The 16,454-nt window shown below is 44.1% G+C and overlaps 1 protein-coding gene across 1 annotated transcript; it reads left to right on the forward strand.

Annotated features, from left to right (window-relative positions):
- Positions 1-10,260: 10,260 nt before the first annotated feature.
- Positions 10,261-16,124, forward strand: GPR182 (G protein-coupled receptor 182). The gene is made up of 2 exons (XM_063119748.1): positions 10,261-10,357; positions 14,521-16,124. Exon 2 carries the CDS (start codon positions 14,539-14,541, stop codon positions 15,592-15,594), a length of 1,056 nt encoding a protein of 351 aa, XP_062975818.1. The 5' UTR covers positions 10,261-10,357; positions 14,521-14,538; the 3' UTR covers positions 15,595-16,124.
- The last annotated feature ends 330 nt before the right edge of the window (positions 16,125-16,454 follow it).

The following is a 16,454-nucleotide window of genomic DNA, read 5'->3' on the forward strand; positions in this document are numbered from 1 at the left end:
GCAATCACAATTTATAGAAAACTACTCAGGGCCAGCCCTGCTGTACAGGAAGGCAAAATTACCTGTTCAAGTCAGCACCAAAAGGGGAGAAATTAGGGGTATGAGAAAAATCTACAATGAAATCAAATGAGTTTGGATTTCTATGAATCTGAACTATGGATTTCATAATGGAGCAGCTTTTCCTGAGTCACACAGATTCCACAGATTTATAGACTGCTTTTTCCCCCCCAGAATGTTATGCAAATTCAGATGTAGATTTTTTTAAAAAAATGTGCAAAAATGAACACTTTCCTTTAGGCTAAAGCATGAAAATGCACATTTCACAAGTGCAAATTTGCACAAATTCGGGAAATTGGAAAACATCCCATTCCACCAAGGAGCAAACGATGGAATGAAAGGCAGCTGACAATCTACAAAATGCAGACAGAACAGATTTTACAAAATCCATGCATCCCTAGGAGGCGTTCAAGACCCAGGCCTTAGCTAGAGCTAAGGTTTATCCCGGGGTTGTCCCTGCCTGCTCCCGGGATATCCTGTGTCATTTACATGAACAGGGATGACCCCGGGACGATCCCGGGATAAACCTTAGGTCTAGCTAAGGCCCCTGAGTGTTTTGGAGAGCTCTAAAGTTGCCAAATCCTCCAGACTGGATCAGGGAGAGGAAAGATAGGTCTCAATTAGGCATGTGCTCCGCTCCGATTAGAAGCGCAGAAGCAGGAGCGAATTGGCCTGCTCCGCCTTGCCCAGAGGTGGAGTAGAAGTGCACCGCGGACCCCTAGAAGCAAGGCGAAGAGAAGCGGCCATTTTCAGAGCGCTCCTCTTTCCGCGATCCGGTCCGATCGCCACCTTGAAACATTTCGCCCATAGGATTGCATTGCGGAAAAGAAAGGGGGATAACTGTTTTGCTTTTGAAGCTATCTTTCTGAAACTTCTTGTGCTTAGAGAGTCGTGGATGGGGGTCATTTTGAGCCTACTCTCAGCTCTCTGCGTGGTGCAGTTCGCGTGCTAGAATTTTTAAAAAAGTAGGGTAAAGGCGGGAAAAAGGTTACCTGCTTCGATTGCTGAGGGGCAGAGTCAACTCCCGGTCATGATCACATGATCCCAAAGTTGGAGGAGGGGATAGGCAAAACGGGTAACTTGGGATTCTGGAAAACTTCTCTTTCTACTCTGAACGGAGTTTTCCCAGTGTTTTTTTAAAAAACAGTAGCTCCACCAAATGCACTAACACAACCTGAAATCATACTAACAGATAGGAAACAGATAGGAAACACACAGCAGTGCTACCCACCCTAACTTTGGGGAACAACTAGGGCATGCCATGTGGACATGCCCCCACTCTCTCCTGTACTTGGAGGGCCATCAGAGCCCTCCAAAGAGAGTAACCCGCTGGAACAATGCCTATCATGAGTTGAAGTGACAGCTTTACTCCTCAGTAGAGCTCTCGTGGTGGAGCAATGGCTTTCATCAGTTGAACTGACAGCATTGCTTCTTAAAAGACTGGTCACTAGGACCAGTCAAATTGGCAGCTGCTTCCCCTCCCCTGGGCACGTCCCCCTATTGCTGGTAAAAGACAGATATAGCCTTTTTTAAAAAGTTCTTCTTGTTGTTTATTCAGCAACACTGCTGCTTTTAATTCCACCCCTCCTTTGTTTATTTATTTATTTATTCCATTTTATATGCATTACTGGCTTATCCTTGGCTCACTTCCTTATGCCCCCAGAAATGTCAGCTGCCTGCCTGCCTTCCCTCTCTCCTCCCCTGCCCGCCTTGCAGGGATGTTGTATGTGTCTGGCTTTGACTCAGGGGAGAAGTCCTTCCTGCGCTCACTTGGAGTTTTGGAAGTTCCAAATCCATTTTTCTAGTGTGGAAGAAGATTCATTTAGGTTGATCTCTACTCCCCAATTCATGGCATGTTGGGATTTCCTTTGAAATGGCCCCATTGAGAGGTCTGCAGGTTTAAGCCCCGCCAAAAAACAGGGGATGATGGGACTGCCTTGAGTCTGGGCGTGCATGTGTATCCCTGGATAAGCTATCATGGTGGCGAGTTTGAGATTTTTAACGTGCAAATTGACGGAGCTATTGAAAGGGGTGTGAATGGGGTGTTGGATTTTCATAAATTCCCCCAAAATTAGGGGATGATGGGACTGCCTTGAGTCTTGGCATGCGTGTATCCCTGGATAAGCTATCATGGTGGCGAGTTTGAGATTTTTAACATGCAAATTGATGCAGCTATCGAAAGGGGTGTAAATGAGGTGTTGGATTTTCATAAATTCCCCAAAAATCAGGGGATGATGGGACTGCCTTGAGTCTTGGCGTGCATGTGCATCCCTGGATAAGCTATCATGGTGGTGAGTTTGAGATTTTTAACGTGCAAATTGACGGAGCTATCGAAAGGGGTGTGAATGGGGTGTTGGATTTTCATAAATTCCCCCAAAATCAGGGGATGATGGGACTGCCTTGAGTCTTAGCGTGCGTGTGCATCCCTGGGTAAGCTATTATGGCGGCGAGTTTGAGATTTTTAACATGCAAATTGACGGAGCTATTGAAAGGGGTGTGAATGGGGTGCCCGATTTTCATAAATTCCCCGAAAATCAGGGGATGATGGGATTGCCTTGAGTCTTGGCGTGCGTGTGTATACCTCCATGAGGTGTCATGGTGCCAAACTTGAAGTTTCTAATTTTCACAGAAAAAAAGTTGTATACTTTTTTAGCTTAATGCAAGCCTATGGGGGGGAGGGAACGGAGCTCCGATCCGGATCCGGAGCTCTGCAGCGGAGTGGAGCGGACATGGGCGGAGCGGGGGCAGGGCGGAGTGGGCCGATCCGCAAATTGCAGATCTGGAAGAGAAGCGGAGCGGGGGGTACGTACACACCCCTAGTCTTAATGGCAGTGAATGAGGGCCAGTGGAGTGTATTAACTGCAATGTTGGACTAGGACTTGGGAGATCTATGTTCAAGACCCCACTCAGCCAAGGAAGCTCACTGGGTGACTTTGGGCCAATCCCAGACTCTCATCCTGACCTACCACACAGGGTTGTTGTTGTGAGGATAAAATGGAGAGGAGGAGGATTATGTACGCCACCTTTGGTTCCCCAGAAGAAACAGGGTGGGATATAAATGCAATAAAAAAAATTTTAAAAAATAGAAAGTGGACAACTCCTGGCTGAGCTGCCATTTCACGGATAGTTTGATTGCCGCCAGCAGGCTACAGCAGTCTGTAACCCTGAGCAATGCCAGATGGAATGCCTGGAGTTCAACCCTATTTTGTCTTGAGGAGCTATGGGAGAAAGCCTTGTTCCGAGAAAGGAAAGGTTCTGAGGAGATTGAAAAAAGAAAGCGAGATTGTGAAGAAAGGTCCTGAGGAGGCTGTCAAGAAGGAGAGAGAGAGATGGAAAGAGAGGTCCTGAGGGGGCTAAGGAAAAACCAGGAAAGAGCGTAGCAGTAGTAACAACAACAGCATTCTGTCTTCTGACCACTCAGTAGGTACAGTCAGTAGTAGAACCAACAGTCAGTAACTGAGACCTACAGTTTCATCTGAGCCCTGGGCTGCACAGTTAGAAGCAGGCTTCCAGAAATAACCTACCTCTGTGGACCATAGAACTATTGCACTACCTTCTTTCCATTTGATGGCTTGGGGTGCAATCTCATGCACACTTAAACAGAAAAAAGCCCTACAATTCCCAGCATGGGCATGCTGAAAGCTGTAGGACTTTTTTCCAGTCTAAACATGCAGAGAATTGCAGAGTTAGAGACTTACTTGAAACCATTTATTTATTTGACTGTTTGTTTTGCTTCCCCGCCCCCCCAGCAGCTCCCTGAGGTGGAAGAATGGGGCGTACCACTGCAGGTTGAGGGCATGACATCTTGGATACTCCTTTAAATTAAAATAAAATAAAATAAAAACAACTCCCTACAAGAAAAAAGAAAACACCAGCAGGAGAGAGAAAGGGCTGGCGTCAAAACCGTTCTCCCTGCTGTGCTAGTTTCCTATACAATGTGGGGTTGTTATTGTTTTGTTTTGTTTTAAAAGGGGGAGCATTCAATAACGGTATCTCCCACCCACCGTCTGAAATGGTACCATCCAATTTAGCACTGCTGAATTCTGTCGTTGCACTTTCCTACATGTGGGTAGATCAGGCCTCACCTGCCAGTCGCCAGGTAATGAGAAATCCAACGATACCCTTGCCTTTTCATACCAGCCCCAACAGTGCATATTTTCTGCACCCAATTATGGACAATTGCAGTCAGGGAACAGGAAAACACAAGTGAAGGCTTAGGCCCGAGGAATTAATGCCGCATCACAGGACAGCTGTTCTGTCACAAGACAGGGCTACCTGATCTCCAGGCTCGGTTTGTTGTTGTTTAAAAGGCCTGACTTATCTGTGCTACTGCATTTCCCTGTCTCAGCCAGGCCTTCCTTCCGAACTGATTGTTGACCGCACCTGAAATGGAGATTTCCAGGAATTGTTTTCAATGTTAAGGCCTTTTGCCCCCTTCCTGGAGCCAAGCCAACATCCCCTCCTCATTGCCTTCCCCTCCAGAAAGTGCAGAGCCATCATCTTTGACAGAGAAGTTGTGTCAGAGGCCCTGGCCATAAACCTCCCCCCACTGCCAATAGCTTTTTGATCTTCCAGGGCTACTTCTCATCTACTTTTCCCACAGTTCTAGGTTTCCCAGAAAGGGAATTGCACAAAATTAACAGAGGAGAGGTCTCATGAGGATACCTAAGTGGAAAATTTCCAGTTGGAGGTACTATGCCACTGAACACCCATTGCTACAATTCAAAGTACAAAGGCACTGTGGAAGCTATCAAGTGAATCTTACCTACTTCAAATCAACTTCTCCGCTGTGGCACTCCGGCTGTGGAATGAGCTCCCCAGAGAGGTCCGCCTGGCACCTACACTGTACTCCTTTCGTCGCCAGCTGAAGACCTTTTATTCTCTCAGTATTTTAACACTTAAAATTCTCTCAGTGTTTTAACACTTAATTTTAACTTAAATTTAAATTTTACTGTTCTAATTCTGTATTTTAATCTTATATCAATTTCTGCTGCGTGGTTTTATCCCAGTTGTGCTTTTTATAATGTATTTTGTATTTGTGTTTTTAGACCGTTTGTTGTTTTATTATGGTTTTAATTTTTGTGAACCGCCCAGAGAGCTTCGGCTATTGGGTGGTATAAAAATGTAATAAATAAATAAATAAATTCTGCTTGGCAGGGGCAGGGGGAGTCTGATCTTGTAATGTGATTAATGTCATTATCTGACCATAATGCCTTTCTGGTGCTCTTTACATAGGTTAATCCTATTCATCTCTCTTGAATTTCTTCAATTTTAACATTTTAAGGTTGTAACCATAAGAGATCAACTCACGGTTGAACATAGGTTAAGCATTACATTAGGCTGCTATCCTGTGCACACTTACCTAAGGGTAAGTCCCAGTCAGATTTACTTCTTACTAGTCATGCATAGGTTTCCACTACTAGTCCCTCTGCCAGATAACTAAAGGACACCATTCATACTTTAAAAATGCTAATACTCAGAAAACTGTGGGGGCATTATTTCAATCTCTCAGGACATTCTGTAGCAAACTTCAAAGTTGCCATTAAAAAAATATCAAAGAGATATTACTGTGTGAAGTCACTGAGTTGGAAGTCATTAGCAAATTTGCCGTGAGGAATTGGGACACATAGAGACTGGGCGTGGCTAGCTCACTTCAGAAGGTAATTGTTCCTGCTGAGAGGTTTGGTGCTTCCAGATGGTGGGCTCCTAGCACTACTAATTAGAAGGCACTGTACAGCTCTTCCATCTTCTTCTCCATAGTGAATTTTCAGAGGGTGAATTTTCAGATGGAAAAAGCAGTGGGAAAATATGGGAGTGTAACAAATAGAGGACAATGTCATCGGGACCTCCCGTAAAATTCCATGGAGGACATGAGCGACTGCACCATAAAATTCTCATCAGGGAGCACCCTTTAGACAGGAACGGCAGGATCTTGTATTCATTTGACTAGATCTTGCAGTCATTTGATTGGATCTTGTATTTGTTTATGCGATCTGTGCACGTCAGCTGCTGTCCAAGAACTTGGTGCTGAATTAGTTTGCCACTCCTTTTTTCTTACAAGTTCCCTCTCTTTCACAGGTACAACATGGTCCTCTCCATTCTGTGTATGCCTGTACCTGTTGGATTCGGCCGGTGCAAATGAGTGAGAATGTCATTTCAGTTCATGTTTTGATAACGATTCGCCACAATCCTCAAACTTCTTGATACTCAGGAGAGAAAGAACTTGGGATTTTAAAAAGTTCAAATACAGAAGAAAGTGAAACTGACAGATTTGGGCATCCCTGTTGCTGTCTCTTGTGTTTGGGTGTTTAAGTGTGTGTGTGTGTGTGTCCTTTGTTACATGTCTCTCCCTTTATACTTGGGGGATATATGTCTGCCACTCAGGTGACCTCTTCATGTATCTGGTGAAGTGGTTTCTGCCCCATGAAAGCTTATGCCACAATAAATATGCTCAGTGTCACAAGACTTCTTGTCATTTTTCCTGCAAGAGGCTAACCTGGTTGCCTCTCTGGAACTGATCCACACACTTCGTAGGCTTGTCACACTCTGTCTGTGGGGACCAGGGTTGCTCTCTCAGCAGCAAAGCTTTTTATAGAACAGTCATTTAAAGAAAAATAAATAAACCGAATGTGTCTTCTACTGCACTCTGCAAGATCCTTTGCGGCAGGGAACGTGCTTTCCGCTGCTGGCATTAGTGGTGTCTTACGCATCAGCAACTGTCCTTGAGTGATAAAAACATGATCAGGCAAATAGCTAAGACAAGATCCCATGTGCCTGGATGTGACCCTCAACCTTTTCTGACCTTTCCCATCATCCTCAATGGGGGTGAACTGGGAACTGTTCTTATGTTACAGGAGCAAAGTTATGGCGGCCACAAGAGATGTGAATAGATGTGGAGAAAATAATCAGGAGTTGGGGGGTGGTGTAAAAAACAGAAAAATCATGGGAAACCCCATCTTTTTTCCAAATGGAAAAAAGATCCCTAGGAAAAAATGGAGGTCCCATTTTTTTAGGGTTTTCCCCAGGTTTGGAGTTTTGTTTTCTGCCCCTTCACATCTGAAGCTGTCAGCCCATAGCTCCATTCCACACTCAGAAGTTGCAGCTAGTGGAAAATGCAGCAGCTAGACTTACAGCTAGCTACATCTTACAGAGACTCTATAACATCGGTCTTAAAGGAATTGCACTGGATCCCACTATGCTTCTGGTCAGAATTCAAGGTGTTGGTAATGATGTTAAAAGCCCTAAATGGCTTTGGATCTTGATACTTGAGGGAGTGCCTCTCCCTATATATGCCTGCCTGAGAGTTGAGATCTGTTGGAAGAGCCCTCCTCTGCATCCCAGCAACGCAAGGCATATGCTATGGTGGGACATGGGAGAGGGCCTTCTCTGTTGTGGCACCCTGATTGTGGAATGCCCTCCCCTTGGAGGCCCAACTGGCGCTGGCACTGGTTTCATTCCGGCACCAAGTTAAGACATGGCTTTTTAACAAAGCCTTTGATGGCTAAATTCACCAAGCCTGTACATAGTTTTCATTGTTTTAATTGGTTTTACTGTTTTTAACTTCTGTACTGGTTTTAGCTTCTTACTGGTTTAATTTGTTTTCAGCTGTGTATATTTTATTTATGTGCAATTTTATTCTCCCAGCATTTTAAGTTTATAAATAAATTTTAACTTGGTGTCTTAAATTTGTAATTTTGCATTGCTGCTGTTTTTATCTGGTTGAGCTTTTATATTGTATTTTATATTATGGTTTTATACTGTTGTTTTATACTTTGAATGTTTTTAATTTTTGTGAACTGCCCAAAGAGCTCCGGCTATTGGGCGGTATAGAAATGTAATAAATAAATAAAAAAATAGTTTTATATCGTTTTATATGATTTTATCTGTACGCTGCCCTGAGATCCTTGTGATATAGGGTGGGATATAAATGTCTTAATAAATAAATACATAATTCCAAAGAAGGAAGAATGTAGAAATTAGGGATGTGCTCCACTCCGATTAGAATCGGAGAATCAGAAGCGAATTGGCCTGCTCCGCCTTGCCCAGAGGTGGAGTAGAAGCGAACCGCGGACCCTTAGAAGCAAGGCGAAGAGAAGCGCCCATAGGCGGAGCGCTTCTCTTTCCGCGGAGCACTCCGATCACCATTTTGAAAAATTTCGCCCATAAGATTGCATTGCAGAAAAGAATAGGGGATAACTGTGTTGTTTTTAAAGCGATCTTTCTGAAACTTCTTGTGCTTAGAGAGTCGTGGCTGGGGGTCATTTTGAGCCTACTCAGCTCTCTGTGTGGTGCGGTTCGCTTGCTAGAATTTTTTTTAAAATCGGGTAAAAAAAGCGGGAGATTTACCTTTTTGAACTGCTGAGGGGCAGAGTCAACTCCCGGTCATGATCATAAATTCCCAAAAAATCAGGGGAGGCTTGGATTGGCTTGAGTCTTGGCATGCGTATGGATACGTCCATGAGGTGTCATGGTGCCAAACTTGAGGTTTCTAACTTTAACAGAAAAAAAGTTGTAGACTTTTTTGGATTTCAATGCAAGCCTATGGGGGGGAAAGCGGAGCGGAGCAGACTATAGGCGGAGCGAAGCAGCCCAATCTGCAAATTGTGGATCTGGAAGAGCAGCGGATCGGGGGGTCCGTGCACACCCCTAGTAGAAATGACAGTGGAAAGGTCCAGGTAACATGCCATCCCCTCCACTCTGGCACTATCATGCTATCTTCCCATACTGTTCTGCCTCTCTCACCCAGTTTCTATCTACATTCTTTCTCTACCAAGGGGGGACAGGAGAACACAAACCTGTAACACCTTTTACCAGTTCATGGTTTAAAGGTTTTACTGTCAGATTGCGCATATTAGGTCTATCAATGAATTTTCTACATACACAAGATTACTCTGTGGCAAAATCCATAGTAGAACAACGGATTAAAGATATAGATTTTCAATATGCTATGACAAAGGCACGTAGATCCTGCTCTCCAATACACTCTGGTCTAATTTTTTGAATTTCCCAGTTATGCTAGATATCTGGACTATTTGACCATCCCCAAGTACCGACATGCTCTTACAAGGGCTAGATTTAACTGCCTTATTTCTGCAATCTTGGAAGGGCGTTATCAGGGCATCCCATATGAGGACCGCTTGTGTCCCTGTGGTGACAAAGCAGTTGAAACGCTAGACCATGTTTTTTTTCCAATGTAGCTTCCACAGGGAGGAGAGAAATAGATTTCTTGGCCCTCTTATGAGAAAATGCCCTGGAAGGACACCCAAACAGTATTTGGAATATTTTCTGGCAGGTACAAACAAGTTAACAACAGAGTTAGTGGCTAAGTTCCTCCTCGCCATACAAAGGAATCGCAAATTGATCTCATCTTAATCGTAACTTCTATCCCACGCTGCTGTTGCTTATCTTTTGTACCAGGTGTTCTAACTATGCCTATATATTTTAAATATGTGTATGTTTTAAATAACTCTTTTAGCCTGTTCGTATAATGAACAGATGACTGTGATTTTATGGTTTTAAATTAATGATTGTGGGTATTGTTTCTATTGGGTCTGTGACCGCATAATAAAATGTATGTATGTAAACCTGTAACATCAGAATCAGCTGTTGCTGTGGAGACATGGCGAGAAACCACATAGCCTGCAACCTAAATACTTCAAAAATTTGAGGGATTGTTACTGATGCCCCTTTTTACAGAGAGAGTTAGAAATGAAGCAAAGAGAAGGGAAGCAATTTGCAACGCCTGGCCCTAGAGTCTAAGAGACTAGCCTTGCCAACTGGGTGGAAATGCCCAGCAGTGCCCCCTGGGTGTATCACCAGTGATGCTCAAGCAGGCAGGCAGCTCTTTGATCCAGCTCTTTGGTTCACTCTGTGGGCTAACTGTCTGCTTTTAAGCAGGGAGGCTGGTCTCCAAACAGCACTGCAGTGGAAGGAAATCCACCTCAGGAAAACCTGCATCCTCTGTTGTCCTTCAAAAGGTTTTGTTGGGCCTCTTTAATATATATCTGTCCCTGGGGCCAGGCCAGCTGAACCCAACTCAGGCAAAATCCCCAGGATAGGACCCATGTTAGAATCCGGCTCCTTTTGCGCCAAGGCCATGTTTTCAGGCTGTGATGCTCATTTCCTGTGCAGGGGGAGATAGGAGGGAAGAAAAGCTCCCGCAAGCCAGCCAGCAGCAAACACACATTCCTGGAAAGACTACACCACACCATAGACCCAGCGGAGCTACCAGGTTGGAGGGTCTGAGGACCAGCAACCCTTCAACACAACACATCCACAATCCTCTTGGGTTTCCAATAAGGTAAGCAATGCATCAGCTTCATGCTTTCCATCTTTTCTCTAGAAAGATGTGTGTGTTTTTTCACTAGCAGTCAAGCTTGTATCCCAGAGAGAGACACCTCTAGAGATACGGATGTCAGATTTCCTTCTACTTAAGAAACAGCACTTTCTCTTCCTTCCTCCAAATGCCCTGAAGAAAGCGTGAGATTTCTCCCTCGGCCAGTTTTTTCAGTGCAAGAGGTTGCCAAGTTATGGATCCTCTCTTCCACTTCTCTACGGTTGTAGACAGGCAACAGTGTTTTTTGTTTGCTTGCTGGCTTGCTTTTTTTTTTTTTTTAAATTTGGAGCCAGTTTGAGAAAGGTGTTGCTTCACATAGCATTGTACACTCATCTCAATTTTGTCTATTAAACAGATTTGTCAGGGTTTTGCATTGCTTTAAAAAAAAAACACCTACAAACCTTTTTAACTGGAGGCAACAGTAAGCCAAAATCATATGTCTAGGAAATGGGAAGCAAGTTAAAAACACTTAAAGGAATTGGGAAGCAAGTTAAAAACACTGTCCACTTAAAAACAACCTGATAATACCTTTTATATGACAAATTGTGTTGATAGGATAAGCAAGCTTTTGTGATGTACTAACTCAGGAGAAAATGCTGTTACTTAAGTAGAAGGAAATCACCAAGCTAGATCCTACTTCAGGGTTCTTATTCCTTCTTGAAGGAAGAGTTATGTGGAACCCAGAAGCCTGCTGCCCAACTACCCACCACACATTAGGACTAATAAAAAGCTGCTATCTGGGTCACTTTAAGGTATGATTAGTCTGTTGCTTGGACCAACGTAATCACTGCTCTCCTGTCAGTGCCTGACCTTGAGATCTTCCCCCCCAAAAAACCACAGCCCCAGTGTGGGAAAACATTAGGAGGACCATAGCTCAGTAGCAAAATACAAATAAGATCCAAGATTTTGTCATTATTAGCATCTCTGGTTAAAGGATCTTGGGAAGAAGGAATGAAAAGTCTTCAGACCACGCACTAAAAGTAACTTTGAGCTTTTCCAGACCTGCATGTGTGGATGTTAATGCTGTAGCTCAATGTTCAAGCATTCTGTATTAATATATTTTTTAAAAATGCCTTTATGATGGTTAGCCAACTTGAGTGCCATTTCTTCTCTCTCTCTCTCTCTCTCTCTCTCTCTCTCTCTCTCTCTCTCTCTCTCTCTGTCTTTTTTGGTAGAAATAAGGTGACCATATGAAAAGGAGTACAGGGTTCCTGTATCTTTAACAGTTGAATAAAAAAAGGAATTTCAGCAGGTGTCATTGGTGTGCATGTAGCACCTGGTGAAATTCTGTCTTCACCACAACAGTTAAAGCTTCAGCAGACCTGCCCTCTCTTGTATTTCTATGCTAGAGTGACCAGATACAAAGGAGGGCAGGGCTCCTGCAGCTTTAACTGTAGTGATGAAGAGGGGATTTCACCAGGTACTGCTTGCATACCAATGACACCTGCTGAAATTACCTTTTCAATACAACTGTTAAAGATACAGGAGCGCCATCCTCCTTTCCATATGGTCATCCTAACCATTTTGTGGTTAAGCAGCGTGGTTTAGCGTGTTGTCTGAACCAGGCCTCTGTGTGTGTGTACACCTAGAACATGGTTCTGAATTCTATGGGTTCCACAGCAGACATTTAGGGACTCCTCAGTAAAAGAATATACAAAGTTTTTCCTTAACATAGCTAAGCAGACATCAGAGTAGTTCAGTGCTTGGATGCATGACTATTTTAGAAAGCTAAAATTGCTTGGTACGTGAGATGGCTGTATAAATTCTATATATAAACTGAGGGCCTTTAACTAATTTACTTTGTTTTTAATGTGATGTTTTAATTTACTTATTTTATTTCTATAACTCCCAACAACCAAAGCTCTCTGGGCGGTTCACAAAAATTAAAACCATAAGGCACAGCATAAAATATAAAATATGGAAGCTTAAAACCATAGCGTTATATAGTAAGGTACCTTGAAGTCAAGAGAGGGAAGGTATATGTGCTTAAAGAAATAAAGGTCATTGTGAAACTATTCAGCCTGCCCTTGAACCTCTTTGCTCCTTGCCAGTTGTTCTGTTCTGGATTTGACTGGAGTTGTCAGATGGCAGAAGATTCCTTTTGGTGCCTACTAAATGGAGGCTGCAATTCTCAGCATACTTGCAGTCAGAGAGTAAGTCCCACTAAAAAGAATGGAGCTTGCTTCTGAATAATATTCTTTTACGTTGCATGCAAGCACGGAGAAGTCTCTGCTCAGTGGCTTTGGCTGTTGAGTTCCACCAGGGGAAGCAGCGTGCAGGCAGCTTGCAGCAAACAAAATCTTGGACTACAGTAGTCTACTTCCGACAGCAAAGTAACTCATTGCCTTATGGCTCAGCCAGTTGCCTCCTCTCCAAACAATGCAGCAATTCAAATACTTGAAAGGCTGTCACACAGAGGAGGGCCAGGATCTCTTCTCGATTCTCCCAGAGTGCAGGACACGGAATAACGGGCTCAAGTTAGAGGAAGCCAGATTCTGGCTGGACATCGGGGAAAACTTCCTGACTGTTAGAGCAGTACAACAATGGAACCAGTTACCGAAGGAGGTTGTGGGCTCTCCCACACTAGAGGCATTCAAGAAGCAGCTGGACAGCCATCTGTTGGGTATGCTTTGAGGTGGATTCCTAAATTGAAAAGGGAGTTGGACTCAATGGCCTTATAGGCACCTTACAAGTCTATGATTGTATGATTCTATGATTCTATGCTATCCTGCAAAGAATCTTCCACTTCCACACCAGGCTCCACACACACCATTCACAGCATGGACATGTCATGATAAAAGCATCCGTGTCTGTTGATTTTCTGCCTGTTTTGCAACTTTTGAAGGGACAGCAACTCTGACAAAGGAGGGGGGGAGGAGAAAGCCCTATATTTAACATCATGACTGTTCTAAAAATAGTCAGTGTCACTAATTCTACCACCTGAGAGATCCTTTCACTGGAGAGGGCCAGGATGGAGCCTGATACATTATGTATGCGGGGCGCATACACTCTCTCCCACTAATCAATGTTCTTCCACTTAGTGCTGTGCCCAAAATTTCTCCCACATTTTTTTTACCCTTCTCAGTCAGTTTGATAGAAGAGAAATTGCTTTCAAAAAGAGATTCAATAGTGAAGAAATTTCAGAGAATTTCTCATGGTTGGGTTTGGGTTTCTTGGGATTACTTTACTTAGGAGGTGGCCCAGGAGTGACCACAAGTATCCTGTTTTCATTGTATGATCACCTCTCCAGCAGACTGTAGCCTCCTCAGCTTCCTACACTTCAGTTAAAGTAGGGTGACCATATGGAAAGGAGGACCGGGCTCCTGTATCTTTAATGGTTGAATAGAAAAGGGAAAGTCAGCAGGTGTCATTTGTATATATGGGGAACCTGGTGAAATTCCACCTTCATCACAACAGTTAAAGCTGCAGGAGCCCTGCCCTCTTGACCAGACACATAAGAGGGCAGGGCTACTGCAGCTTTAACTGTTTTGATGATGAGGGAATTTCACCAGGTGCTGCCTGCATACAAATGACACCTGCAGAAATTCCCCTTCCACTACAACTGTTAAAGATACAGGAGCCCAGTCCTCCTTTTCATATGGTCTCTCTAGCCAAACCTCTGCCTCTTCCTGCTTGCTTTCCATTCCCTCCTATTTTTCTCCCTCCCTCTCAATAGCAGTTCTGCCTCAGATACTGTGTTCCTTTATGAACAACCTGCTCATGCATGCTCCATTCTCCATGCTTACGTTAAGCTGAAATGTGGCACCTGGGGCTGGGATGCCGATTGCCTAGGTGCATGGGTGGAGTGCAGGCTGCCCAGAATATTTTAATCGATAGTATACTTACCTAAATAGGAATCACCATCATGGTACAACATCATCTAAAATCCAAAATCAAAAATTCAAGCTCTTGTGGAGTAACGTTGATGTAAAACCCAACCCCTAAGGATTCTGAACGAAAGTATAAAAACATCAGTGCCATAGACATGGAGGAATTATGACTCTGCTAATGAGAAATGCAAGTCACATTGTCCAACGCTGATCATTCTTCATCCTTATTTTGGTTCATTGGGGGGAAACCCAGGCTAGATCTACCAGCATTCAACTCCCCTTTCCTTCTTCTTGCAGTTCACTTCCCCATCCAACATGGAAGAGCCCAAGGAGTACCACAACCTGACAGAACTCTTCGACCTGTTCAATTACACCTTCCAGCATTGTCATGTGGGGCTGGATGAGAATGCTAAGCGGGTCTCCCTCTTTGTCCTCTACCTAATCATCTTTGTGGTGGGACTGGTTGAAAACCTCTTGGTCATCTGGGTCAACTGGCAGACCCGAAGCCACAAGAACCTGGTCAACCTCTACATCTTCAACATGGCTGTTGCGGACTTAGGGGTGATCCTCTCCTTACCAATCTGGATGCTGGAAGTCATGCTTGATTATACCTGGGTCTGGGGAAGTTTCCTGTGTCGTTTCACCCACTACTTTTATTTTGCCAACATGTACAGCAGCGTCTTCTTTCTCACCTGCCTCAGTGTCGACCGCTATGTGTCACTGACGACCTCTTCCCTCTTCTGGCACCGACATCAGCACCTCGTGCGGCGCATCGCTTGCTGCTGCATATGGGCCTTGGCTGCCATCATTCCTCTACCAGAGGTGGCACACATGGAGGTAACTGAACTTCCCGAGCCCTTCTGTTTCTTCATGGCCCCCTTTGAGACCTACGATCACTGGACCCAGGCGGTCGCTTTTCTCACTGCCTTCTTTGGCTTCCTCATCCCCTTCTCCATCATGGCTGTCTTCAACATCCTGACTGCCCAACACATCAAGCGCTGCAACAAGCCTGAAGGTAGGAAGCACTGCCGCCTCATCTACGCCTACATCATCGTCTTCTTGGTCAGCTGGCTTCCCTTCCACGTGGTTCTGCTTTTGCTCACATTCGAAGGTACCCACATCTTCCTCCACTGCTACTTGATTGACTTCCTCTACTTCTTCTATGATATCATAGACTGTTTCACCCTCGTCCATTGCGTGGTCAACCCTATCTTGTACAACTTCCTGAGCAAGAACTTCCGAGGGAAGCTCATCTCAGTTGTGGTCAGGTATATCCCCAAAGACCAAATGGATCAGAAGGGCGGAGACGCCTCCTCCTCTGGCACCCAGCACTCTGTCGTCATCACAAAAGACAACATTGCCCCAAACTAAACAGCTCTTGCCAGACTTCCTCTGGTTCATTGCCACCATTCCACTACAAGAGCATATCCAGAATTTTCTCTCACCAGGGCAGGTTCTTCATTAAGAGGCTCTTTTTTCTCCCTGCCACCAGCACTTCTTGGAATCTAGGGAGACGAGGGCCACACAGCGTGAAATGTGAGGGAGATTATATGCTGCTGTTTCAAACCTAATGAGTTTAACAAATCGAGAGATAGGTTTTCTATTAATCATCACCCACCTCTCTCCAACCCTCAACCACCCTCCTGAATAACTGTGCTAACAAATGGTCTGTTTTCTGCTGCCATGCAATAATGAAGATTATATATTTCTGTGAAAATCTTCTCTTATTTGTGCAAAGTTTGGAATGGAAATTGCATTCTGAAAAGATAAGGCTGTCCCACCTGTTAAACAGTCCAGGTGTAGGTAGGCAGAATGACATACAACTGAAGCAGCCAGGGAGGGTGGAATGAGCTTCTACTAGGGATGTTGGAGAAATCCACAATGAAGTCAAATGAGTTCAGATTTCTATGAATCCGACCTGTGGGTCATGTGACAAACCGGCTTTTTCAGAGTCATGTGGATTCTGCAGACTGGTTTTTCATTGAGGTTTTTTTTACATTAATTCACACTCTTGTCAATGCACACTTGCACAAATGCACTAGTCCGCCTTAACACTAATGTGGATTAGTTCAAGTAAAAGGAAATTCTGGTTTTAAAAAATATGATTGAGTGGATGAGGTAATGACAGATGCCTGATAATCCATGAAAAACAGATTTAACACAATGGGCTTGTTCAGACAACACACAAAGCCATTAATAGGCCACTAAGCCTTTTGCAGCAAATGGTTAGT

Source organism: Elgaria multicarinata, chromosome 3 (genome assembly GCF_023053635.1).
Source record: "Elgaria multicarinata webbii isolate HBS135686 ecotype San Diego chromosome 3, rElgMul1.1.pri, whole genome shotgun sequence".
NCBI classification, from domain to species: domain Eukaryota; kingdom Metazoa; phylum Chordata; class Lepidosauria; order Squamata; family Anguidae; genus Elgaria; species Elgaria multicarinata.